Genomic DNA, 27,992 nt, shown 5'->3' on the forward strand with positions numbered 1-27,992 from the left:
CGCAGTGGAGCTGCCGACCTAACCTAACCGACGAGACGAGCGTGTGTGGAGAAGCCGCTCGCTCCGCGCTGGTCTCGTGGGTCCTGCCGGTTCAGTCGCTTGCAGGGTTCTCGAGCCCTTTCCACGGCCGTCACCATGGAGGTGTCACCATTGCAGGTACAGCTCGCGGAGGAGGCGGGTTGTGGAGTCAGCGCGGCCCGCTAGCTCCCCGGCTGCCCCGTCAGGGGTGAGACTCCCGGGCTGGGGTCCCTCCCGCCACGACGGGCTTGGGAGTCTGTATTCTGTGTGGACCCCCCCGCCTCCTGCGCTGCGTGTGATCGTGAAAAGGGGGGAACCCTTTGCGGTGCTGATAGTGAAGTGTTACCGGCTTCCCTGGCTTCTCGGGGTGTCTTTTGTCTTAACGGTTTCCAGGCACAGGATGCAATTGGCCCCTCTAGTCGCTCTGTGGTGTAATGGCCCGCTTGCGAATTCCCACAGAACCAGTGATGTTTTTCTCCTGCCCTCCGGTTGAGAAGGGGATTGAACGGTCCTGACCTTGAAAAGTGCCGAGCTGGGCGCAGTGTCCCCACGGGGGGCCGGCAGGTCCCGGTTGTTCAAAATGTGCCCATCCCTTGTTCACCGCGGTAACGCGGCCCCCCGATGGCCGCCCAAACGCGTGCTGCCGAGCCAGCATCGATTGTGTGTGTGCCTGGGACACCATAGGCACTAGTTGACTGGGGACACAGTAGGCACTCAGTTGACTGGGGACACAGTAGGCACTCAGTTGACTGGGGACACAGTAGGCACTCAGTTGACTGGGGACACAGTAGGCACTCAGTTGACTGGGGACACAGTAGGCACTCAGTTGACTGGGGACACAGTAGGCACTCAGTTGACTGGGGACACAGTAGGCACTCAGTTGATTGGGGACACAGTAGGCACTCAGTTGACTGGGGACACAGTAGGCACTCAGTTGATTGGGGACACAGTAGGCACTCAGTTGATTGGGTACATAGTTGAGGCACTCAGTTGACTGGGGACACAGTAGGCACTCAGTTGACTGGGGACACAGTAGGCACTCAGTTGATTGGGTATCCTCCCGTACCCAGTGTAGATGCAAGAAGTGGGTGTATTTCATTGATGATATTTAAAACATGGGAATAGTTCCCTGTCACATACACATAGTGAGGTAACACATCTGTGAAAACGGACAGACACCTAGAAATGAGGTAATTCACCTGTGAGAAATGGACAGACACCTAGGAACCCGGCCACAGTGACCTTAAATCTGTGCAAAAAGATGTAAGCTCCACCCAAGCCCACCCGGAGACTGTGGTTTGTTAGTGCGCTTAAGCACGTTACTATAGACATGATCATAGTTTCTGATAAACCTATAATTAAACTTCCCTTTTCTTCACCGTTTTTTTTAAATTGCTAGCCTATAAATGAGAATATGCAAATCAGCAAGACAAAGAAAAATGAAGATGCTAAGAAAAGACTGTCTATTGAAAGAATCTATCAAAAGAAAACGCAATTGGAACATATTTTGCTCCGTCCAGACACCTACATTGGCTCTGTGGAATTAGTGACCCAGGTACAACCAAGCCCCTGAAACGCAGTGACCACGTAGTTAAATGTGTGCTTTTCCTGGTTAATTTTCTATACCTGTGCGTGCTTTGAGTGTCCACTGAAATTAGCCTAAACTATTGTGTGTGTGTGTGTGTGTGTGTGTGTGTGTATGTGTGTGTGTATTTTTCCAGAAGAACTTACAGTAATCATGATGATGAGACAGAATAAATATAGGGTAAAAATAACTATGTCCCTTTGCCTTATTTCTAGCAAATGTGGGTTTACGATGAAGATATTGGCATTAACTATAGGGAAGTCACTTTTGTTCCTGGTTTGTACAAAATCTTTGATGAGATTCTAGGTGAGTAAATTCACGTACGTAAAGATCATCTGGTCAGATCCGTTATAAGAAGTTTCATTCCTAGCAAACCCTCTTACCCAGAGCTGTCATTTCAGTTGTTGGGAGAAGTGATGCAGTGACATTGAATTCTTTCCTAGAAACAGTACTATGAGTAAAAATTGCTGAATTAACACCTTGTTGGTGCTACTCTTTTGCTTGAGATTTTTCTTTCTATATTTTTTAATTTCTTTATTGATTAAGGTATTACATATGTGTCCTTATCCCCCCATTTCCCTCCCACTCATGCTCTCATCCCCCTGCTGCCTGTGCCCATTGGTTATGCTTATATGTGTGCATACAAGTCCTTTGGTTGATCTCTCCTCCTTACCCCCATTCCCCCCTACCTTCTTTCTGAGATTCGACAGCCTGATCGATGCTTCTATGTCTCTGGATCTGTTTTTGTTCATCAGTTTATGTTGTCTTTCTATGTCTTATAGTTAAGGAATTTTTTTAAAAATACTTTAATTTTTTACAAATGTGTATTTTTTTTTTATTTTTTTTTTAGTCAACGCTGCAGACAACAAACAAAGGGACCCAAAAATGTCTTGTATTAAAGTCACAATTGACCCGTAAGTCTCTTGCTTATTAGTCTTTGGTTTCTTATAGTTCATTGTTACTGTTAGTTGCATTTTCTTGGAATTTAGTAAAGTTGACTTATTTATTATTTATTAATCCTCACCTAGAATGTTTTTACTGATTTTAGAGAGGAAGGGGAGGAGGAGAGAGAGGGAAAGAGAGAGATGGATCCACTGCCTCCCGCACATGCCCTGACAGGAATGGAACCTGTAACCGGGGCATATGCCTGAACGGGAGGTCCCGCCATGGTGGGCTGGGAGCCTGTATCCTGCAACCTTTTTGATGTATAGGATGCTGCCCAACCAACTGAGCCATCCAGATGGGGCATAAAGTTAACTTTTTAAAATAAAAGTTTGAAGAAAAGAAAAACAGGACAGAGTGCTAAAATTAATAATCTCTGATACCTACTATCTAGATCCAACAGTTATCAACACTTTGCCATATTTGCTTCATCTATATTTTTTCTGAATTTAAATATCAATTACAGACACTATGATGCTTTAAGACACTAAATACTTCCATAACATCTCCAATAATTACCTGAAGTATTTTGGAGTTTAGAGCTTTTGAATTTTTTCCTCCACATAATGCTATTCAAATAATAAATCAGCAGGTGGTGCTAGAGATCTAACATTTCTGATTATAAATGCTGGGTGTCCATTTGTGGGTGGTCAGAATGCTTGTTTCATTTTTTTATTTTTATCTTCACTCAAGGACACATATTTATTGATTTTAGAGAGAGAGAGAGAGAGAGAGAAGGCAGAGGGCGAGAGAGAAACATGGATGTGAGAGTAAAACATTGATTGGTTGCCTCCACCCGGGATTGAAGTGCAACCTGGATATGTGCCCTGACCGGGAATTGAACCTTTGTCTTCTGCAGGATGAGATGATGCTCCAACCAATTGAGCCTCATTGGCCTGGGATTCACCTTTTTATTAGCCTACTCAAAGTCCAAATAAATTCTTAGCATTTTATTGGTAAGCAGGGAAATTTACAATTGATGTTTTTCCCTTTCATATTTGTTTTACAATGAGATTTGTTGTATAGGAAAGCTAAGAGCTAAAATAGTACAATGATCCTCTTAAAAGCAGTATAAAAAAACAAACACAAAGATTTGACTTTTGCCGGGACCGGTTTGGCTCACTGGATAGAGCATCGGCTTGGGGACTGAAGGGCCCCAGGTTCGATTCTGGTCAAGGGCATGTACCTTGGTTGCGGGCATATCCCCAGTACGGGTGTGCAAGAGGCAGCTGATCGATGACTCTCTCTCATTGATGTTTCTAACTCTCTATTTCTCCCTTCCTCTCTGTACAAAAATCAATAAAATATATTTAAAAAAAAAAAAAAAGATTTGATTTTGGGTGGTGGGTACATTGTGCAATAGACAGGTCTTATAACATAGAAACTCATACGTGAAACCTATATGATCATATTAATCAATGTCACCCAATAAATTTAATTTTTTTTAAAGAAAAAATTAATATAATAATAGTTTCCAAGTTTTGTTATCTTTCCATTGAGCATAAGTCATTTCCCTTTGTCTATCCTAACATTTTAAAATTTCATGTTTTTTCAACATTATCAGTGTCAGCCCAGGTGTTGGTACAGGTTTAAATTTTTATTTCCCTCTTAGCTCCTATTTCAGGAGTATCAGGAATTAAGCACGGTGGGAAAGAGTGTTCATGCTAAATTTCAGAAGAAAAATATATACAAGAGCCATAAAGAAATTAAGACTGAATTTTAGAAATAAAGATATTTAAATATAATACATATTTAGGCACTAGCTTAACAAATTCCAATCTTCTTTTCTTAGGGAAAACAATTTAATTAGTATATGGAATGATGGAAAAGGTATTCCTGTTGTTGAACACAAAGTAGAGAAGATGTATGTCCCAGCTCTCATCTTTGGACAGCTCTTAACTTCTAGTAACTATGATGATGATGAAAAGAAAGTAACAGGTAGGATGCTGAGGAGAAAAACAAACATATTGTTGCTAAAAAGCAAAACAAAAACAAAAAAAAACTTAAATGACTATCTGTAGCATAAAGTTTTAAAATCTTTATAATTGCATCACTTTACCCAGTGATGAAGAGATGAACCTACGCCGAGACCAGTTTGGTTCAGTGGATGGAGCGTCGGCCTGCGGACTGAAGTCCCAGGTTCGATTCTAGTCAAGGGCATATACCTTGGTTGCGGGCACATCCCCAGTAGGGGGTATGCAAAAGGCAGCTGATTGGCGACTCTCTCTCATCGATGTTTCTAACTCTCTATCCCTCTCTCTTCCTCTTGGTAAAAAATCAATAGAATATATTTTTTTAAAAAGAAAAAAAAAAGAAATGAACCTGTTCATCCGATAACAAATAGTATTTATTTATTTGCCCAGGTGGTCGAAATGGCTATGGAGCCAAATTGTGTAACATATTCAGTACCAAATTTACTGTGGAAACAGCCAGTAGAGAATACAAAAAAAAGTTCAAACAGGCAAGTAAATAGTTGTATATTGTACTATAGCAATTTGTGTTATTTAGTTCTAGTTTATTTGTAAGGTCACTCGAATTTTTTATCTTTCCTATTTACTTTTATAGACATGGATGGATAACATGGGGAGAGCTGGTGAGATGGAACTCAAGCCCTTTAATGGAGAAGATTATACATGTATTACCTTCCAGCCCGATCTGCCTAAATTTAAAATGCAAAGCCTAGACAAAGACATTGTTGCACTAATGTTTAGAAGAGCATATGATATTGCTGGGTGCACTAAAGATGTCAAAGTCTTTCTCAATGGAAATAAGCTGCCAGTAAGTGTTTTCTGCACATGAGGAAATGTGTGATCGTTGTCAAAGGCAAAATTGGTTTTCATTCAATAACCATTTCATTAGTTTTGAAAAAATCTTAGTCTATTCTTCAGTCTAATTTTTTTGGTACCATTTTAATTCCTATACAGGTAAAAGGATTCCGTAGCTATGTGGATATGTATTTGAAGGATAAGGTAGATGAAACTGGCAATGCATTGAAAGTTATTCATGAACAAGTAAACCACAGGTGGGAAGTATGTTTAACAATGAGTGAAAAAGGCTTTCAACAAATTAGCTTTGTCAACAGCATTGCTACTTCCAAGGTAATTTTATTCTTGAATTATTAATTATATTTTCGTACGTGTTATTTTTTAATATGTATAAAATGAACTTGGATATTTGGCTAATTTGGTATAAAGTAAGCTAAATTAGACTTTTGTGCTTGATTATTGTAATTTTGAGGATATTGAGCTTTACAGTCAATTATTTTTCCTCATTAGGGTGGCAGACATGTTGATTATGTAACTGATCAGATTGTGACTAAACTTGTTGATGTTGTGAAGAAGAAGAACAAGGGCGGTGTTGCAGTAAAAGCACATCAGGTATTGTATTTTAGCAGTTTTCTTTTTTCCAAATGCAAGGAAGAAAAGACAGGCTATAAAATATGAGTACTTTTTTAGTGATTTAATGTCAACTTTTATTGCAGGTGAAAAATCACATGTGGGTTTTTGTGAATGCCTTAATTGAAAACCCAACCTTTGACTCTCAGACAAAAGAAAACATGACTTTACAAGCCAAGAGTTTTGGATCAACATGCCAATTAAGTGAAAAATTCATCAAAGCTGTGAGTACATAGCGGAAAATAAAATAATAGAAATACCTTGCTTTATTTTCCATTACTGTTTTTCAGCTCTGCAGATGATTGATAGATAGATAGTATTTCATATCACAATCAGTTTAGATCACTTCTGAATTCAGCCCATCTACTTTCCAAACATTGAATGCCTAAAGTTGCTCTCAATCACACATTCAAAAATCAGTTCCTTCTCTCTATATTCAATTGATCTCCGTATAAGGAAGTCCCCCACCCCCAAAAAAAAGCCTATTTCCTATCTTTGTAAAAAGGCACCAACCAACCACTAGGTTGCATAAGAAAGCTGGGAGCCTTCTCTTTATCCCCTCTATCTAATAAAAATTATCTCTTGGCCCTGGCCTGTGTTGCTGGGTGATTGGAGCATTGGCCGTGCAATGAAGGGTTGTGGGTTCAATTCCCAGCCAAGGGCATATACCTCACTTACAGGTTTACCCCTCGTCCATGGTTGGAGCTGTGTGCAGGGCAACCAGTCAATGTTTCTCTCTTCCCCCCCTCCCTCTTCTACCCCTTTTATCTCCCACCCCCTTCCCACTTTCCTTCTCTCTCTGAAAAAGCAGTGGAAAAAATATCCTCAGGTAAGGAGTAATAAAAAAGGATCATCTCTTAGATATCTCAGTAGCCTTCTATTATCATCTCTTTTCTTAATAGGTTCTTAACATTCATACAATTTCAGTCATTTCTTTGTAATGCTCTTGAGTAATCTTTTTATGTTCAAGCACACATTTTGTCTTCACTCTCTTTTGGAAGTCTTTGAGTGATTTTCACTCTTTGAATTGCTTAATTTGGTCTGCAGGACCATCTCTAGCCTCATCTCAGGGCACTTTTCCCTACGGCTTTAAATTACTTCAAAGCAAAGTACTCTTCCTTTTCATAACTTTTCACATGCTTATTTCTCTCCTTGAAATGCTTTAAATCTGGTTAACTACTTTAGGTCTTCAGTGTCATTTCCTCAGAAAATCCTTTACTTTCTACACTTCTCCCCTACTAAGTTTGTTCCAGTATAACACTGACATACACTATTATATGCAGCACATTTTTTTCTTTTATCCATAACATCCATTATACTTATGATTTCTCATTTTATTTCTGTCTTGTCTTTGTTGTATATTAAACTCCATGAAGAAAGGGACCATCTCTAATTTTTTTAACTGCTAGATTTTCAACATGTAGTTCAGTATCTGGCACAATATAAGTGTGTAGTCGATAAGTATTTATTGAATGGATGAACCCAATGGAACCAGCTTCCTCGGTAGTGATAAACTGAGACAGGAAGATGTGCCACCCTCTATCCAGAGATTGTATTTCTATCTCTTCAATATATATATATTTTTAAATGTACTTTTTTTTTTAATTGATTTCAGAGAAGAAGGGAGAGAGATAGAAATCAATGATGAGAGAATCATTGATTGGCTGCCTTCTGCTCACCCCCTACTGGGGATGGAGCCCACAATAGGGACAAGTGCCCTTGATGGGAATCAAACCTAGGACCCTTCACTCCACAGGCTGAAGCTCTATCCACTGAGCAAAACCAGTGAGGGCTCTTTTCAATCTTTAAATTATTTTTATGGGAGCTTATTTATATTCTACATTTCTGACTGAAATCTTCTTCCTTAACACAAATAATCTTGTTTTCAGGCAATTGGCTGTGGTATTGTAGAAAGCATACTAAACTGGGTGAAGTTTAAGGCTCAAGTCCAGTTAAACAAGAAGTGTTCAGCTGTAAAACATAACAGAATCAAGGGAATTCCCAAACTTGATGATGCCAATGATGCAGGTACACATTTCATGTTTCCAAATTTTAAATCTTATAGTTATTTGTTTTATTCATTAATAGCAAAACATGAGTATTTTTTCCTTGGCAATTAATATAAAGAGAATATTTTTACTCTTAAAAAATCAGTAGATTCCCTTTTATTAAACATTTAGGTCATTTCCAGTTAAAATAATGTCGAGGTGATTGTTTTGGGATATAGAACAAGAAAGTTCTATATTGATCTATAAGAAAGGGAAAAGTTTACTTTGACTCTTTTAGGTCCCTGGCTTGGTCTGAAAATTATACTAATGAAGACAAACATGAGGAAAGTGTACAGATTAATTTAATGTAAACTTTACATGACACAGGAGGAAATGAAGCTCCAATTAAATAATTAAACCTGGGTATTTTTATGCCAGGTTTAATGAAGAGGGGAAAGTCATGGAAAGATAGGAAAAGTAAAGAGTATGAGCTAAGTGCAATAAACTTGGGGAAGCTCAATGAGGCCTATTTACTGAGATTCTTCTCAGTGTCCCTCAGTCTTAAAGTTAAGAATGCTCCTTTCCTCTGGATATATGGAGGGCCCCTCTCACAATGAGTCTTATGACCTGCTTCAAGAGGGATGAAGTCAGAGAAATCTTCCTTCTACCATTTTCTAAAATTCTTTTAGCTTAAAATATAAGCCAAGATACCATATTTTGGAGTAGCATGTAATAAACCCCATCGTTAACAATATTTTTCATATAATATGATCAAATAAATGTTTAACAGCAGTATAAAATGAAAAATTAGCCTAAGAAACTAAGACTTCTATTTACTATGAACTTTAGCTAAAATATATATCTAACTTGAGGCCTGATACACGAAATTCATGCAGGAGTAGGCCTTCCTTCCCTCGGCTGCCAGCTCCGGCTTCCTTCTAGTACCCAGGACCCAGGCTTCCTTTGCAGCCCTGGCTTCGTCTAGAAGGTTGTCCAGAAGGACATCCGGTCTAATTAGCATATTATGCTTTTATTATTATAGATTATTAGCTCCATTTTACTCCCAAGCCCCTTGTTATAAACTATAAATTACTTGAGTTTTATCACAAAGCTGTTAACGACATGTCTGAGTTAATATTTGAGGTTGAACTAAATGTGCCAATAATTTGTGTATTTTTATTTTAGGGAGCCGAAACTCTTCTGACTGCACACTTATTCTGACTGAGGGAGACTCAGCTAAAACCTTGGCTGTTTCAGGCCTAGGTGTGGTTGGGAGAGACAAGTACGGGGTTTTCCCTCTTAGAGGAAAAATACTCAATGTTCGAGAAGCTTCTCATAAACAGGTAGAATATAAAACTATCTTCAGAATCGCTATAGTTTTATAATGCAGGACTTGGTGCTTGTTTCATTCTTTCATTGGGCATTTTAAAATGTGTTTTAGATAGTTTTTGTTATTTTAAGAAATTGGATACACAGAACCTACAACCTATGTGTGTTCCCTGGCCAGAAATTGAACCATAACCTTTTTGTGTTCAATGCTCCAAACAACTGAGCCACCTGGCCCGGGCTATTACCATGTCTTAATTGGATCTTTCTGGTTATTAAAGTATCCTATATAATAAAAGACTAATATGCAAATCAACCAAACTGTGGAACAACTGGTTGCTGTAATGCTCACTGACCAAGGGGGTGGGGGGGAGTGGTCAGTCCTGGAACTGTCCCCTAGTGGTCAGTGTGCTCCCAGAGGGTTAGTGCCACTCAGCCAGAAGTCAGGTTCTTGGCTGGTGAGTGCAGCAGAGGTGGCAAGAGCCTCTCCTGCCTCCACATAGGAGCAAGTCTAAGCCGTTGGTAGGCTATCCCCTAAGGGCTCCCAGACTGCTAGAGGGCACAGGCTGGGGTGAGGGAAACACACACACACACACACACACACACATACCCGCCAAGTGCATGAATTTTGTGCACCGGGCCTCTATTAGGCTAATAATAACTTAAAATACCAGGGTTCAAGAAAATCCAGGCAACATACACTATTGTATTTCTTTGTTCTTTTCATATTTATAAACAATATATGTCCATTTCAGATAATGGAAAATGCCGAAATTAATAACATCATAAAGATTGTGGGTCTTCAGTACAAGAAAAACTATGAAGATGAAGATTCACTGAAGACTCTTCGTTATGGGAAGATAATGATTATGACAGATCAGGTCAGATTTGCTTTTCAGATACTATAGATTATTACAGTAAATTAAACATGCCTTATTGTTGCATTGCTTTCCTGCAGTGAAAGGAAATTACTTAACTTGGAGGTCTGGTCATTATCTAATCAATATCTAAGCAGATATAGTATTATGTTTATGTCATATGTACACTACATATACAGGTTAATAGTCTGGATTCGAATAGTCTTTGAATATTTAATTGCCTTTTTTATATATCCCCATAGGAGAAAAAAATTGAGAAATTACTCAATATGTCACTCATAATTTTCCTAAACAGTTCTATGTTTGGTCTTCCAAATATTTCTAGGACCAAGATGGTTCCCATATCAAAGGCTTGCTGATTAATTTTATCCATCACAACTGGCCCTCTCTTCTGCGACATCGTTTTCTGGAGGAATTTATCACTCCCATTGTAAAGGTATATTAACTTCTAAGATACATAAAGGATATTTTAAGGCCCTACTTCTCAAGCCTACATACACACATAACCCCAGTGAAGTATGGTGGTATGTAGGAGTAGCAGCACAGTGCAAAGCCTCAGCAATGTGTACTTTACCACAGGTGTCTAAAAACAAGCAAGAAATATCTTTCTATAGTCTTCCTGAATTTGAAGAATGGAAGAATTCCACACCAAATCATAAAAAATGGAAAGTCAAGTATTACAAAGGTTTGTAATGAAACTCATATAGAATTCTCATTTTGTAATATACCATTCTATAAAAGATTATATGGAATAACGTGGTATTCTTGGTTATGTAGGTTTGGGCACCAGCACATCAAAAGAAGCTAAAGAATACTTTGCAGATATGAAAAGACATCGTATCCAATTCAAATATTCTGGTCCTGAAGATGATGCTGCAATCAGCTTGGTGAGTTTGAATTGTATTTCATACATACACTCTCGTTTTATAAATCACTGCATTAGCTAGTCAGTTGAGATATTTTTGTATAATAGAATGTTTTCAGAAAGCATATCCCAGAGAAAGGAACCAGATATTTTAGAAAACTGAGCTTTTGTTGTTTTTGTTTTCATACAAGAAATATTTTGGAATCTATTAGTACAGTGACATCTTTTTCATCTGCTAATTTATAGGCCTTTAGCAAAAAACAGACAGATGATCGAAAGGAATGGTTAACTCATTTCATGGAGGACAGAAGACAACGGAAGCTACTTGGCCTTCCTGAGGTAAAAATTTTAAATATATTCCACAAAATGTACTATTTACTGAACTTTTAGGATTGATATAACAAATTTAAGTTACTCAGTAGCTATTTTAGTAAAAAGTGTAGTAATCGATAGTTATATAAGTATTCTCATTTAGAATGCTACATAAATGTATTCGGCATAAAAGAAATTACAAAGACAGTGCACTATTTTCTGATTGTGCAGTAATTAAATTTGCTTTATCTTTAAAACAAAATTACTTCTGCCCTGCCTGGTGTGGCTCAGTTGATGATTGGGTGTGTCATCCTGTACATCAAAAGGTCACTGGTTCTATGCCCAGTCAGGGCACATACAATTGTGGATTTGATCCCTTGTCAGTGTATATGGGAGGCAACCAATCAATGTTTTTACTTCTCTCTCTCAAAAATCAATAAAAATATATTTAACCCTTTGCACTCCGAACCATTCTGGACATTGGCTACCAGCTACTCGACGCTACTTTGCGGCGGAAACATGCGTTGAATTAACTCAATTCCCCGTAATCACTAATAAACTGCAATGTCCCCCCTGAGAGGGGACTTCTGAGTGATATGCTAGAATTCCGATGTCCCCTGAGAGGGGACAGCGGAGTGCAAAGGGTTAAAAAACAAAATACTTCTGAAAAATTTTTTAAATACTTCTGAATTTTTTAAATATATTTTTATTGATTTCAGAGGAAGGGAGAGATAGAAATATCAAAGATGAAAGAGAATCATTGATTGGCTGCCTACTGCACACCCCCTGCTGAGGATAGAGCCCGCAACGCAGCATGTGCCCTTTATTGGAATCAAACCAGGGACCCTTCAGTCCACAGGCCAATGCTCTATCCACTGAACCAAACCAGCGAGGGCAATACTAAATTTTTAAGGGGCTTAATAACTATCTTAAAAATACTGAGAGGTTTCTTTGTTTCATTATTTTAAACTAGATCATGTAATACTCTCTTTGGTCCCTCAGGATTACTTGTATGGGCAAACTACCACATATCTGACGTACAATGACTTCATAAACAAGGAACTTATCCTGTTCTCAAATTCTGATAACGAGAGATCTATCCCATCTATGGTGGATGGTGAGTTCCAATTATTTAGTCTGTTTTTGTCATAACATAGAAATCAATGCCCAGAAATGGTTAAATTGAGGATACTAATATTTGCACTTCTTTCATTTTGAAGGTTTGAAACCAGGTCAGAGAAAGGTTTTGTTTACATGTTTCAAACGGAATGACAAGCGAGAGGTGAAGGTTGCCCAGTTAGCTGGTTCAGTGGCTGAGATGTCCTCTTATCATCATGGTGAGGTAAACACACAATCTATGTTTCCAGAAAGCATTATAGTAGGAATATCTGCAAAATTATTCTCCAAACACTTAGTGAAAATATAAGCCTGGTACATTTGTAGTAGAGAATAATTTGGTGAAATCTGCCAAATTACTGTGTTTCCCCGAAAATAAGACATCCTCCGAAAATAAGACCTAGTGCATTGAAAGATAAGACATCCCCTGAAAATAAGACGTAGTGCAACTTTGGGAGAAAAAATTAATATAAGACACTGTCTTATTTTCAGGGAAATAGGGTAGATACGTGCTTACACTTTGGCCTAACAAATCTATTTCTGAAAATATTCCTGTAAGGATATTCATAAGTCCGCAAGGATCTGTGTTCAAAGATGTTTGTTATAACTTTGATGTTAAATTTAGACATCAAAAGTGTCCAATGATTGGGAAATTGTTATAAACTGTGACACATCTATGCATAGCATCATTGATATAACAAGTAAAGCTGTGTATACTAACATTGAAGAATGTCCATGTCCTATTGTCAGCTGGGGGAAAAGGGGGTAGAATAATACTTAAAGCAAATTGTCTAGAACAATAGGTTCAAAGTTATTGACTGTTATTAGCCCTGGAAGTTAAAAAGAGCGATATTCCAACTTGTTATAGATATCTGAATTGTTTGACTTTATACAAACATACATTTTTATTTTGTGATTGAATTGTTTTTTTAAAGAACTAGATTGTCTATAAGTTTCTAAACTTTAAATGTCTTGCTTGTTGCTTTCAAAAATATAGTGGTAGCCCTGGCCATTATGGCTCAGTTGGTTGGGGATTGTCTCGTGCATTGAGAGGTTGCTGGTTTGAGTCTGGCTGGGGGCACATACCTGGGTTGTAGCCTCCTCCCCGGTAGGGGGCATGCAGGAGGCAGCTGATTGAAGTTATGCTCTCACGCTGATGTTTCCTCTCCCTAAAAATCAATAAAACTATTATTAAAAAAATAATAAAATATAGTGGGGACCTAGTAAATGATTGTGATTTGTTAAATGCTTACCATGCACCAGGTACAAAAGATAAGTCAAATATGTATCTTACTTCAAGGTATAATCACAGTATAATCAAGAGGGACAATACACAACTATAGAATAAAGTTATACATGCTAGATTAGAAATGAGTGAAATATTGTAACTTAAGTAGTTTTTTATTCTACTCTGAATGAAGAAAGGAGCTGTGCCTTTCTTGATTAAAATTATTGGAAGGCAAGAACCCTGAATTTGGAGCCCTAAGTCTTGGGTTAAAGCACTACATCTGCCATGTACTTACCTGTGAAAAATCAGTAAACATCTATATCTCATAAAACCCTTATAGGATTATAGTGAGGCTTAGTCATAATAATGGGTATGTATTATTAAAACTCTACAGATCAGATTAACAAATCTTTCCTTCCCCAGATGTCACTAATGATGACCATTATCAATTTGGCTCAGAATTTTGTGGGTAGCAATAATCTGAACCTCCTGCAGCCCATTGGTCAGTTTGGTACCAGGCTGCATGGTGGCAAGGATTCTGCTAGTCCTCGATACATCTTCACAATGCTCAGGTGGGTAATGCTTTCAATTTCTAGTGAATTGCCATTTTCAATTTTGAAGTAATATGAGATTTAGTAGACAAAATAATATAAAAATTCAATCAGAAAATGTACTTTTGATGCAGATGCTTAGAATATTAATTTTTTAAAAACTACTCATTAAAGCTTAATTATGCTACTTTTTGCAATGAGCAGAAAGACAAAATTCTATTTCAGTTTGATAGCCATAGCCTTTGTATCCTTTAGAAGTATTATTTCCTTGTGAAACTACAATATAAATGCTTTTACATACATTTCTTATATTTTCTTTTATCCAGACATGTAGCAATTTTTGATTGTCATAACTAGGAGAGCCATGCCACTGGCAACTAGTGGGCAGCAGTTAGGAATACTACTACACACCCTCCAATGCATAGGACAACCCTCCCCCAACAAAGAATTATCTAACCCAAAATGTCATTAGTGTCAAGTTTGAGAGACCTTGCTGGAGAATTTGCATAATAAAGGGCTTGATTCTTCCTTAATACCACAGTTGAAGTCCACTCCCCATATTTTTTATTCCATTTCATATTATCTCTGCATGAACACACCTAGCCTCTTTGTCTATACATGCCAGGCATACTCCCTCTTCAGGGCCTTTACTTTACTGGTCCATTGTGCTGGCAATACTCTTTCTGCAGATAACTTCCCGGCTGATTCTCTTGATTTCTTTTCTTCTCAAACATTATCCTGTCAAAGTACCTACCATTTCTTGCACCCCTTCAATCACTCTTACCTACTTTATTTCTCTTCTTAGCATTTATTGCACCCCCTACAAAATCTAAGTTCATTGTCTAGCTCCTATATTAGAATGTGAGCTCCTTGGAAGCTGAGAGTTAAGTCTGTAGTGCCGGCACAATGAAAGTGCTCAATAAATATTGTTAAGTGAACATTAGCAAGTAAAGCTGAGGTAAAGCCATGTATTGATATGAGGTAGCATATGTCCTTTTCATTAAAGTTAAATACCAAAGCCAGTAATTTTGTAAAATAACATTCTTTGATTGTTTCCTTTAGTCCTTTGGCTCGGTTGTTATTTCCACCAAAAGATGATAACACATTAAAGTTCTTATATGATGACAACCAACGTGTGGAGCCTGAATGGTATATTCCCATTATACCCATGGTGCTGATAAATGGTGCTGAAGGAATTGGTACTGGGTGGTCCTGCAAAATCCCCAACTTTGATATTCGTGAAGTTGTGAATAACATCAGGCGTCTGATGGATGGAGAAGAACCTTTGCCAATGGTAACTATTTTGTGTTTATTAGGAATGTTCCTTTTCCTCTGGTTTCAATTCAGTAGACTATATGATTAAAGAGGCTATAAGTATACAATTTCACACTGAAATGTTAGATTTATTGTCTTATGCTATTGTGATTTGTGTTTTTAGTGTCACATTTAAAAAACATTCTTTTTTTAAATACCAATTTAGCTTCCAAGTTATAAGAACTTCAAGGGTACTATTGAAGAGCTGGCTCCAAATCAATATGTGATTTGTGGTGAAGTGGCTATTCTTAATTCCACAACCATTGAAATCTCAGAGCTTCCCATCAGAACATGGACCCAGGTAAGTAATGGGGGAGTCATGTGTGTGTGATCAGCCAAATGCTTTTTGTAATGCTTGTTAACTATTTAGGAGCTGGTGTTCAGATACTTACAAAAGGATTATTTCTTTAGACATACAAAGAACAGGTGCTAGAACCCATGCTGAATGGCACTGAGAAGACGCCACCTCTCATAACAGATTATAGGGAATACCATACAGATACCACTGTGAAGTTTGTTGTGAAGATGACTGAAGAAAAACTGGCTGAGGCTGAGAGAGTTGGACTACACAAAGTCTTCAAACTCCAAACTAGTCTTACATGCAACTCTATGGTATGTCTTATGAGATAGATCCATATGTTTACAATTTATACTAAGAAGATAATACCAATTTTAAAAGGAAATCATAGTCTACATTTATATTTTAAAAGAATAAAGTCATTTCTCTAAAATCATTAAAGTTTAGCCAATTTAGCTATTCTTAACTCTACTCTTGTGTGTTTTTTTTCCAGGTGCTTTTTGATCATGTAGGCTGTTTAAAGAAATATGAAACAGTGCTTGATATTCTAAGAGACTTCTATGAACTCAGGCTTAAATATTATGGATTAAGAAAAGAATGGCTTCTAGGAATGCTTGGCGCTGAATCTGCTAAACTGAACAATCAGGCCCGCTTTATCTTAGAGAAAATAGATGGCAAAATAATCATTGGTATGTTTTGGGGATAATAACTGTCTGAACTAAACTACATTTGTGCCAAACTTCCTTTAAACATTATTGGAGAGAGTAATGGTGGGGAGGGAGCACAGAATCCATTTAGTTGGCTGGCTACTTAAATGAGCATTTCTTTGAAATAACTTAATTAGGTGTCTTATAGTTTGAAAGACAGTTTTTACTAGATTGAACATGTTGAGAATTCAAGATTTAGTTGACATTTAGACAGAAAAGAGCTAGAAGAGGTTCCTATGTAAACTAATTGATCAAGAGAAAAGTCTTATAGGAAACTAGAGGCCCGGTGCATGAAATTCGTGCACTTGGAGGCAGGGGAGGGTTCCTCAGCCCAGCAGCCAGACATCCCTCTTGCAGTCTGGGACCCCTCGCTTCTTACTGCCTGCCTGCTCGCTGCTCCTTAGCACTGCCATGGAGGTAGGAGAGGCTCCCGCCACTGCGCTCGCCAGCTGTGAGCCTGGCTTCTGGCTGAGCAGTGCTTCCCCTATGGGAATGCACTGACCACCAAGGGGCAGCTCCTGTGTGGAGCATCTGCCCCCTGGTGATCAGTGTACATCATAGCAGCCATTTGTTCTGCCATTTGGTTAATTTGCATATTAGGCTTTTATCTGTAATTATCTATAATAATAAGAATGATATGCTAACTCGACCAGACGTCTTTCCAGATGATCTGGACAAAGCCGGGGCTGTGAAGGAAGCTGGTGCCAGAAGCTGGGGGGAGAAAGTCCTACTCTTGCACATATTTCGTGCATCGGGCCTCTAGTACAGGATAAAGGGCTTTTGAAGTAAGATTATAAATGGCTTCTATTATAAGTAAATTGTGTACTTAAGCCTGAAAGGTCATGTCTTAGGGATTTTTTACAGACATTCTAGCTCTGGCTGGTGTGGCTCAGTTGGACCATCGGCCTCTACACCAAAAGGCGGCAGGTTTGGGGCACATACCCAGGCTGCAGGGTCCACCCCTGGTCGGGCACATGCAGGAGGCAATGGATCAGTTCTCTCCATTCCTTTCTCAATTAAAAAAAAATTTTTTTTTTGAGGTGGGGATTCAGGGGTTTCATTGACCAAGAAACTTGAAATAAAAGGAAGGTGGGTTGGAGCCATCCAGGTTCAGCCAACTGGTGTTTGGATGATCAAATAAATTCGTAATACCTCACACACACACACACACAAGCGGGAGGGGGGGGTGTATAGCTTAGTTCTGACCAAGGTTAACTAGGAAAGCTGGGCAACTAACTCCTGCTACTAGGTTATAGTAGCAAATCCCCCAAAACATGACAACACGAGTTCCTAGTGATTACAGGAAATTTTTTGCTGTTACACAAAAATATTTAATTTGTTACGTCTTTGATTTCATGAATATTTTTAAAAATAACACTAGTATATCAGCCCCTTAATTTCACAGCTATTATTTCAAGGCTAAAATAAGTAATATTAGAAATGACTCAAAGAAAAACAAAAAGCAAAGGTTATATTGACTACTGTAAACATTGGAAGAGAGGTTTTATAGGAAAGGGGAATGAGCCCTGGCTAGGTAGCTCAGATAGTGTCACCTTGATATGCCACAGTGGCAGGTTTGAGCTCCAGTCAAGGCACATACAAGAATCAACCAATGAATGCATGGATAGGTGGAGCACAGATCAATGTTTCTCAAATCAGTAAACTTTTAAAAAAAAAAAAATTAATTTTTAATTTTTTTTTGTAAGAAAAGGGGAACAAATGCAACATGGAAATATCAACATTTGGATGGTGGCACTAAAAACTTGCCTGATCAGATATTGAAATTTTTAAAAACCAGGGTCCATAAAACAAAAATAAATATTTGGATTATCTTTTGTTAAGAGTTATGATTAGATCATAATCTCATATGGTTTGACTGCCCTCTTGTGGCAATTTACATTTTTCAGTATTTTAGGGCAGTGATTTTAACTGGTGTGCTGCAAGAATTTTTAAAAATGCAATTCCTGACTATTTAGTCAGGGGCACTGACCACTTTCCCTTAGATTGTCAAATTAAAAAATGATAGCAGCCAACACAATAGCTGTCCAGTGTGAATGAATTAACATTACACCTATTTTTTTTGTTAGGTCAGCAAAAAAAAATTTTATGTACAGTAGAATTTTAGTAATTAGTTTATGTGTGCCATGAAATGAAAAAGGTTTAAAATCACTGGTTTTAAGGAGAATACTTGACTGTAGCTGACCCTTGAACAACATGGGATTTTTTTTTTGGTGTTTTTTTTTTTTTTTTTTTTTTTTAACCCTTACCCAAGGATACATTTTTATTGATTTTTTAGAGCTAGAGGAGGAGGAGGAGAGAGAAAAAAACATTAATTTGAGAGGGAAATATTATTCTTAGGTTGCCTCCAATACACACCTGACCGGGAATCAAACCCACAACCTTTTTGGTGTACAGGATGATGCTCAAACCAACTGAGCCACCTGGCCAGGGTGATCCACACAAATTTGAACTGTGTGGGTACACTAATTTTTTTAATATTTTGGAAAATTCTGGAAGGTTTGTGACAGTTTAAAAAAAAAAAAAGATGAACCTTATGATTTTCTTAATATTTTCTCTTCTCTAGCTTTATTTTAAGAATACAGTATACAATACATATAACACAGAAAATATGTGTTAACCGACTGTTGACGTTATTGATAAGGCTTCCAGTCAACAGTAAACTATTAGAATTAAGTAGTAGGGGAATCATATTACATGGAGATTTTCAACTATTCAGGAGGTTGGTGCCCCTAATCCCCACATTGTTCAAGGGTCAGCTGTATATATCAGAATGTACAAATTAATGCAAAATAAAAATAGTTTACTTGTTTCCAGTTCTAATCTTTTTGAATTAGTATGGTAAGATCTTATTACTTTCCTAAAATATTACTCAAAACCAACTGTTACCTTTGTTTATGTTTTTGTAAATAGAAAATAAGCCCAAAAAAGAATTAATTAAAGTTTTGATTCAGAGGGGATATGATTCGGATCCTGTGAAGGCTTGGAAAGAAGCCCAGCAAAAGGTAATTTCTTGGTTAACATTTTTATATATTATTAAGGCTGTATAATCTTGTGTCTATGTTTCACATTTCCTATTAAAACTACATTTTAATTCTTCCCATAGGTTACAGAAGAAGAAGAAAATGAAGAGAGTGACAATGAAAAGGAAACTGAGAAAAGTGACTCTACAACTGGACCAACTTTCAACTACCTTCTTGATATGCCTCTGTGGTACCTAACTAAAGAAAAGAAAGATGAACTGTGTAAACAAAGAAATGAAAAAGTGAGTTGATGGATGGTACATTTTGCTTAGTTATGTTTTAACCGTGAAAGTAGCGTGTGCTTCATGAAAATGTTGTTTATGCATATAAATTAACTCTTAATTTGCTGACTATCTTATGAAGGAACAAGAGCTGGAAACATTAAAGAGAAAGAGTCCATCAGATTTGTGGAAAGAAGACTTGGCTGCTTTTATTGAAGAGCTAGAGGTGTGTAGCTTATAATGTCCATTTTAGAACTTTTACTAATGAAACAATAGATTCTATCAATATACCTCTTTATCAAGAAATTTCACAATTAGCAGTAGAAAGAATATGGAGGTAAAAAATGAAATATTCCAAGATAACACATAAAAGAACAAACTGTTTTAAACTAAATAGAATAAAGTAAATGATGCTGGGGACATACTAATCTGGAAGTTTCTGGACAAAGAGGAAAAGGAAAGGAGGGCAAGAGTTGATTTTTGACCTAATGGGACTAAGAAGATAAGAATTTAAATGTGTCTGAAACTGGTTTGGCTCAGTGGTAGAGCGTTGGTCTACGGACTGAAAGGTCCCGGGTTCGATTCCGGTCAAGGGCATTTACCTTGGTTGCGGGCACATCCCCGGTAGGGGGTGTGCAGGAGGCAGCTGGTCAATGTTTCTCTCTCATCGACGTTTCTAGCTCTCTATCTCTCTCCTTTCCTCTCTGTAAAAAGTCAATAAAAATATATTAAAAAAAAAAAAATTAAATGTGAAAGAAGATCAACCCAACCCAGTCCTCCAAATCATCCTAAAGGACAGAAACAGTTTATCTTCAGGGCTAGCTAATTAGTAGTTTCGAAGATCTTGTTAATTTCACTATTCGGTTTTCCTACATTTTGACGTAAGAAAAAGCATTTCATAAATGAAGTTAAAAGGATTAACATGGAAATTTATATTATTGCATTCAGTATGATGTGCAGCTTATAATCAGTGGATTGGATAAGTATACATGACTAGAATTACATCCTTATTTTTTATTTCAGTTTACAAATTTTACCCCTAACGTACTTTGCTCTTTTTATCCTCAGAAAATTTCAGTGGTAAAATCCAGAGTCAAACCCAGTCTTCTATACCCACACTGTTTAAAGTGTGTCTTAATTATTTATATTTTCATGTTGTAGTGGTATCCTTAGCTATGGAACAGGTTGTCACAAATTTATTTTAAGATATAACTAGTTGAAACCCATTTAATTGCTACCTTTTATGCTCTCCCTATAAAGTAATAAAGATGTTATAATGCCTTTTTTAGCTTATAAACTTGCTTTCTTCTATCCCCTCTTTAGGCTGTTGAAGCCAAGGAAAAACAAGATGAACAAGTAGGACTTCCTGGGAAAGGGGGGAAAGGAAAAGGGAAAAAAACACAGATGGCTGAAGTTTTGCCTTCCCCAAGTGGAAAAAGAGTCGTCCCCATGGTGACCACAGAGATGAAAGCAGAGGCAGAAAAGAAGATTAAAAGGAAAATTAAGGTAATACTCCTGAAAACATTATACATAAAACACTGTAAGCTTATTTTCACATAAAATTGAACAAATTATGTTTTCTACTCCCATAGTTTGGAATTTATCCTCTATCTAGTCATAACATTCCTTTAAAAAAAAAAAAATATATTGGTTGATTTGAGAGAGAGAGAGAGAGAGAAACATTGGTTTGTTCCAGTTATTTATGTATTCATTGGTTGATTCTTTCATGTACCCTGACTGAGGATTGAACCCACAACCTTGGCATATTAGGATGACACTCTTTAGCAACTGAGCTGCCTAGCCAGGGTATAACATTCCTTTCTTATTAGCCTGATTTTTTTAATGTTTAAATATCTTGAAAAAGTCATACTTATACCTATTCAGAGTTCTTAACCAGACCCAAAGAAAATCACTCTTTGACCTGATATAGATTTGTATACTTGACCTTATATTATTCTAAGTACAGTAAACCCTTGATTTTTGCAGACCTCAAAATGGACAAAATTTCTAGTCTGTATGTCACATGTGAAAATTAACACCTTATTAACTTTTAAATGCTTTTAACCAAGATTTACTTATAATTAAGTTAACAAGTTATATTTTTTGTTAATTCATTGTTATTTTTAACAAATTTTAGGGAATAGGCTATAGGTTGGGAAAAACACTAGTGATTTTGATAGCATAAATAAAGATTACATTTCCATAACTATACTCTACATATTTAAATCAAAGTGTCACTGCTCATAAACAATATTCAATGCATGATTAGCAAGTATTCACACTGCATTTGTATAAGGTAATTGGTTCTCTTGTCAGCGGCGTGACTTTCTGCAGTAGTTTTAATACATGCTAAGTCAATGTTCTGACATGTACTAAGGCATGCCCCACCAGTGTGCACTTGTTTACTCGAAGTGATGGGTGAAGGCACACGTTGATTAGATCTATTCAATATATAAATTTTTCTGTGACATTAAACTTCTAACTACACAAACGTGTCTACACAAGTGAAAACGGATAAACTCACTAATTTGACAAATTTTAAATATGCACATTCAGAAAATCTATTTTGTTATATAATGGACTTTCAGCTTTAACAGGCACCCCCCCTCTCCCGAATATATGTTATATCGAGGTTCTACTGTAATAAAATTTGACAGAGTTTGACCATTCTCATCTTGCTGTCCTTTAGAATGAAAATACTGAAGGAAGCCCTCAAGAGGACAGTGTGGAACCAGGAAGCCTAAAACAAAGATTAGAGAAGAAACAGAAAAGAGAACCAGGTATTAAACTTTTAAGGAAATGGTCAAGTTGAGATAAAATTGTGTTTGTTACCTATCACATTCCACATAGATATTCAATAAATTCTTAGTGCATGACATGAAGGAGAGCTACATCTGAAGTAGTTTGAACCTCAATAAATTCTTAGTGTATGACATGAAAGAGAGCTACATCTGAAGTAGTTTGAACCTAACTAACTTTGTTTTGGGGATTTGGTTTGAGTAGAGATCATTTTGTAATGAATATTTGTTAATTTGGCAACTTTGATTCCTCAGTTGGGATACAAAGAAAACAAACTCAGTTCATTAGATTCTGCCTTCTAGCCAGTTAAAAGCTTGAGTATACTGATCACATCTTAGTCATGTTTGTATTATCCCTAGAGTTTAAGATTAATGCCTTTGTTGAGTATCTACTTTGTTTAACTTCCTCATTGACATATTGACATGCCAAATTCACACTTTAAAGTGGACCAATGAATGGTTCTGGTATTCTCCAAAGTTTTAGAACAATTTCTTGCCCCCTCAAAAGAAACACTGTGCCCATTGAAGGTCACTCCCTATTTCCTCCCAACTCCTCCTCTCCCTAGGCAACCACTAATCTAATTCTATCTCTAGATTTACCTATTCCAGACGTTTCATATAAATAGAAATCATATAATATGTTTTCTTTTGTGTCTGGCTCCTTTCATTTAGAATAATGTTTTCCAGGGTCATCTATGTAGTAAACATGTATCAATACTTCCTTCATTTTTATTGCCAAATAATATTTCATTGTAGAGATACTCTATTTTGTTTTGTTCATCAATTGATAGGAATTTGGATTGTTTCATTGGGAAGAATTGACCTCCAGGCCAAACTGGCTATGAGGACCAGCTAGGCTACAGTGGGAGAGCTGCTATGCAGAAACACTCCTATGGAACAGGACTTGCTTCTGTGGGACTTTGGTCCTTGCTGAGCCTGCCCCATGAGTGCGTTGCTAATGGATGTGTACAGATATAGTCTGCTATGGTCTGAAGATGTCCCCTGGGAGCACTGGCTCTAGGGCCACCCTGCAAGCGCTGTTTGTATTGGGTTTGGAGGTGCCCAGGCAAGGTGCAGCTATGAAGCAAGTTAGGCTCGTGCTCCAGCAGGGTCTTGCGTCTTTTATTGCTAAGCCCAGCTGCAGCTTGTTTGAGATATTTTAGCAAAGTCTGAAGCTTGAGCAAGGACAAGCCACTGCAAAGAGATTGGGTGGGATTGCAAAATACCGTAGATGGGGCAGGGTCTCAGGGAATAACCAAGGCGAAGCAAAAAGATAAGGCTATGAGTCAGCCCTGCAACTGGGGAGGTCCCAGCACAGGAACCCCTGTGAGAACCCAGGTCTGGGAGAAAGCTGCCCCAAAGTTCCTGCCCCAATGCCAGGCAATCCAGTTCCTCCCCTTATGTGCCTGGGTCCCGCAGAGCCTCATTCTGACGCTGGAGCTCAGAGTAAGCAAGACATTCAGTTCACTTCCCGCACCAGCCCTTTAAAAGGAACACCTGAGTCTCCAGCAGTCTCCGTGTCACTGAGCCCCAATCCCTGCTGGGTTTTACAGCCTGTAGTTATGGGGACTTCTTTTCTCAGCTCTGGGAGCCTGGGCTGGGGGAGAAGGGAGACTGGTATGGGACTGGGACCCCTAGCTCCTCACAGGCAGCAACCACAGAGACTGTCTCCCTCCCTATAAAAAAGCAGCACAGCTGACTGGTTCGGCTCAGTGGGTAGAGTGCCAGCCTGTGGACTGGAGGATCCTGGGTTCGATTCTGGACAAGGACATGTACCTTGGTTGCTGGTACAGGAAGCAGCTAATTGATGTTTCTCTCTCATTGATGTTTCTAACTCTCTATCCTCCTCCCTTTCTCTCTGTAAAAAATCAATAAAATATATTTTTTAAATAATAATAAATAAAAAAGCGGCACATGTGGGAGGCATTCCAGCCCATTTAGCGCCTCTGCCCCTCGTACCAGTGTCAGTATGCTTTCTTCTTTACTTCTCTAGTTATAGGACTTCCATTCAGCCCCCCTACTAGGCGGTTCTGAATGATAGTTGTCCGGTATTTTAGTAATTTTGATGTGCTGTGGGAGGCTGCAAATACAGGTGATTCACCTACGCCACCATCTGTTTTCTGCAACACATATTATGGGGTTCATTGACCAAGCTGTATGCTCCATGAGAAGAAACTTCTGTTTGTGTTCACCATTGTATTCCAATACTAGCACAGAGCTCCAGAAATATTTGAAGGATGGATGATAGAGAAAAGTGGGTCTAAGAATATGTAAAGTTGTTTTATCTCCCTTCTAGGTATCAAGGCAAAGAAACAAAGTACATTGCCATTTAAACCAATCCAAAAAGGAAAGAAGAGAAACCCCTGGTCTGATTCAGAATCAGATATGAGCGGTAATGAAAGCGATTTTGATGTCCCTCCACGAGAAATAGAGCCACGAAGAGCAGCAAGTAAGAAAAACTGACGAATATGTAGATACACTAAGATTTTAATGGCCAATATATTTCAGGGCACTTAATCCCAGAAATTGTTCTATTTTAGAGCAGTAATTATATTAAAATTTTTTAAACTAAATCATCTGTTAGGAAATTAAACTGAAGCTTAAATCTTCATAAAATGTTATATCAATCTGTGGATCAAATAGACCGTTATCCTCTTTGATTCTTTGTATATGTATGTTTTTAATAGCAAAAGCCAAATTCACGGTGGATTTGGATTCAGATGAAGATTTTTCAGATATTGATAAAAAAAGTGAAGATGAAAATTTTGTTCCATCAGATGCTAGTCCAGTTAAGACCAAAACTTCCCCAAAGTAAGTATCTTTTCTAATATGGGTTTTATCATGATTATTTTTAATAGCTGATTATGTATTCTCTGTTGTTTGACACATTTAGAATTGGTTTTCAGGATGTAATTTTTTTCTTCTAGACATACAGACAAAGAACTGAAGCCACAGAAGAGCGCCACGTCAGGTGTGTATTAAGTAAAAGGAGTGAGCGTCTGCTCTCCTGGGTGCCCAGATCCATCGGGTTCTAATGCAGACATTAGCCAAGTCCTGCCTTTGAAAATAAAAGTGGGTTCTTGTTAGCATTACATTGATGTTGTTCATTAGGTTTAATTTTGCAAATAAAGAGGTTCTACACTTAAGGTGTTGAAGTATAATGTGCTGCCCAGCCACGTGCCTCAGTGGTTGAAAGTTGACCTATGAACCAGGAGGTCACCTGACAGTAAAGAAGACAGCGACAAAAAGTAAGCCTAAGTCTTAGAGATGTGTTAATAATATTGGGATTAACTAATATTAGTTGCTACAAGTGAATCTTAATTTTTTATCCCCAAAATTTACTATTGATATTGAAATTAAATTCCAAATGAAAGCAAATCTAATCTTTATAGATGTTTATAATAACAAAGGGTGGTCAAAAGGTTTAAGATTAGCATGTTTCTCAAAATGCCAGACATTATCTAGCTCGTTGCTATGACCGGAACAGGATTTATACACAGTTTGCAAATGTTTAAAATAAAACATATTCTTATTTTTTAAATGGATGCCTAAGAACACTGATTCTCTAATGTATTTTCAGCTCTTGTCATTTTCCTGTATTTATATAAGCCGTCAACAGATTGCTAAAGAAAGTTTACAGTGAGAACAATTCATCTGAGCATGGCCATGATGAATGCTTGTGTTGCCTTGCAGGTCAGTCTTCCACCTCCACTACAGGTGCCAAAAAAAGGGCTGCACCAAAAGGAGCCAAAAAGGAGCCAAGCTTGACTTCTGATGTCCCTCAAAAACCTGATCCCCCCAAAACCAAGATTCGCCGCAAAAGGAAGCCATCCACTTCTGATGATTCCGATTCTAATTTTGAGAAAATGATTTCTAAAGCAGTCACAAGCAAGGTGGGTGCTTATCCTAACTAATTCTTTGCTGTGGGTAGATTTTAGTTGTTTTGTTGTTTGTGTGTGTGTGTGTGTGTGTGTGTGTGTGTGTGTGTTAATCCTCACCCAAGGATATTTTTCCATGGGTTTTTAGAGTGAGTGGAAGAGAAGGGGAAAGACAGAGAGAAATATCGATGTGAGAGAAACATACCAGTTGGTTGCCCCTGAACGAGCCCTGACCAGGGCCCGGGATGAGGAGGAGCCTGCAACCAAGTCACTTGCCATTGATCGGAATCAAACCCGGGACCCTTTGGGCCACAGGCCAATACTCTATCCACTGAGCTAACCTGGTTAGAGCTGCTGTAGGTATTTAAAACATAACCAAGCTATGCTCTTAGTAATTTAGCACATTTGTAAGAAAATTTAAATCCCAATTCATTAGCTTTTACTGTATTTACTTTAGTAATATAGATACATACCTCTTAGTCCATGAGAGTTGTCTCAGACTTAGATTACATATTTTTTACATTGAAATTCTGCTCTCAGGTTAACATGTGCAAATTACTTTGGCTTTCCTCTTAGAAATCCAAGGGGGAGAGTGACTTCCAACTGGACTTGGACTCAGCTGTGGCTCCTCGGGCAAAATCTGGACGGACAAAGAAACCTATTAAGTACCTCGAAGAATCAGATGAAGATCTGTTTTAAAACTATGTTAAGTAATGATTTAAAATTACCTCAATCTTTTTTTGTTTGTTTCCTCCCCTGTGAATTTAGTTTGGGGAAGTGAGTTTTAATCTGGAATCATCAAAGTGTCTAGACCACAATGGCAATGTCCCTTATCCCTTTATAACACCATCTAAAGGGTGATCCAGCTCATGGGCATTGTTTTCTCTGCTTTGTCTGTTTTTTCTTTTGTCTTTAAAATCTGATTTCTACCTACTGTACATGAGATAAAGCATGATTAATTCTCTGTTTTCTCTTCGTTATATAAGTAATTTTCCATCAGATAGATTTTTGTAGTTCTGGTACAAAATATACGCCCCACTCAGCCTTTTTTGAATTTTTGTTCAAGTAATAAGTTGTTTAAATGCTTCATATTCTTCAGAATATCAGCAGAAGCTAAAGGAAAACACCCTGCTGTTTAACCTCAACACAGACAATAATAGGAAGAAGGAAATTATACCATAAGTTATGTGACTATCTCAACTTTTGACTTTTCTTACTGCCTCTGAGTCTGAATTTCCCAAAAGCAAATTTCTATAGAGTGCTGGATGGCAGAAAACTGAGATCAACATTTACTCAGAGGTCTTGTGTATTTTATTGATGCCATACTCAGCAATGAAATGAACTGTTATATCCATTTAGGAAATCTCTATATTCAACTTGCAAACTTTTTAAGACCTTTTTGCCTTTTACGTTTGTGTGACTTCAGTGGTGTTATCAATGTTCTTGTAAATATTTGCTATGTATTTCTATTTAGCTTAATTCCAACAATTTTGTACTACAATAAAACATTCTAAACATTGCAACCCATTGA

At 37.7% G+C, this 27,992-nt stretch overlaps 1 protein-coding gene across 1 annotated transcript; it reads left to right on the plus strand.

Moving 5' to 3' along the window:
* TOP2A (DNA topoisomerase II alpha) lies at positions 1 to 27,984 on the plus strand. Its single transcript, XM_084863694.1, has 34 exons — positions 1 to 156; positions 1,418 to 1,573; positions 1,819 to 1,909; positions 2,454 to 2,517; positions 4,338 to 4,483; positions 4,909 to 5,006; positions 5,111 to 5,323; positions 5,470 to 5,643; positions 5,821 to 5,922; positions 6,027 to 6,164; positions 7,830 to 7,968; positions 9,114 to 9,271; positions 10,010 to 10,135; positions 10,458 to 10,568; positions 10,712 to 10,817; positions 10,910 to 11,019; positions 11,244 to 11,336; positions 12,312 to 12,426; positions 12,530 to 12,651; positions 14,077 to 14,225; positions 15,267 to 15,498; positions 15,685 to 15,819; positions 15,930 to 16,130; positions 16,310 to 16,505; positions 19,455 to 19,546; positions 19,648 to 19,806; positions 19,928 to 20,011; positions 21,109 to 21,291; positions 22,475 to 22,565; positions 24,880 to 25,032; positions 25,271 to 25,394; positions 25,511 to 25,554; positions 26,277 to 26,476; positions 27,038 to 27,984. Exons 1-34 carry the CDS (start codon positions 136 to 138, stop codon positions 27,158 to 27,160), a joined length of 4,449 nt encoding a protein of 1,482 aa, XP_084719820.1. The 5' UTR covers positions 1 to 135; the 3' UTR covers positions 27,161 to 27,984.
* Positions 27,985 to 27,992: the final 8 nt, after the last annotated feature.

Source organism: Pipistrellus hanaki (genome assembly GCF_964339955.1).
Source record: "Pipistrellus hanaki genome assembly, chromosome: 16".
Classification (NCBI taxonomy): domain Eukaryota; kingdom Metazoa; phylum Chordata; class Mammalia; order Chiroptera; family Vespertilionidae; genus Pipistrellus; species Pipistrellus hanaki.

What these genes read in the sequence shown, in the direction of transcription:
- TOP2A (XM_084863694.1), top strand. Translation starts at nt 136, where the DNA reads ATGGAGGTGTCACCATTGCAG. An exon ending in TCAATGGAAATAAGCTGCCA is followed by an intron (nt 5,324 to 5,469) that starts GTAAGTGTTTTC and finishes ATTCCTATACAG; the next exon opens with GTAAAAGGATTCCGTAGCTA. An exon ending in AGAGCCACGAAGAGCAGCAA is followed by an intron (nt 25,033 to 25,270) that starts GTAAGAAAAACT and finishes TGTTTTTAATAG; the next exon opens with CAAAAGCCAAATTCACGGTG.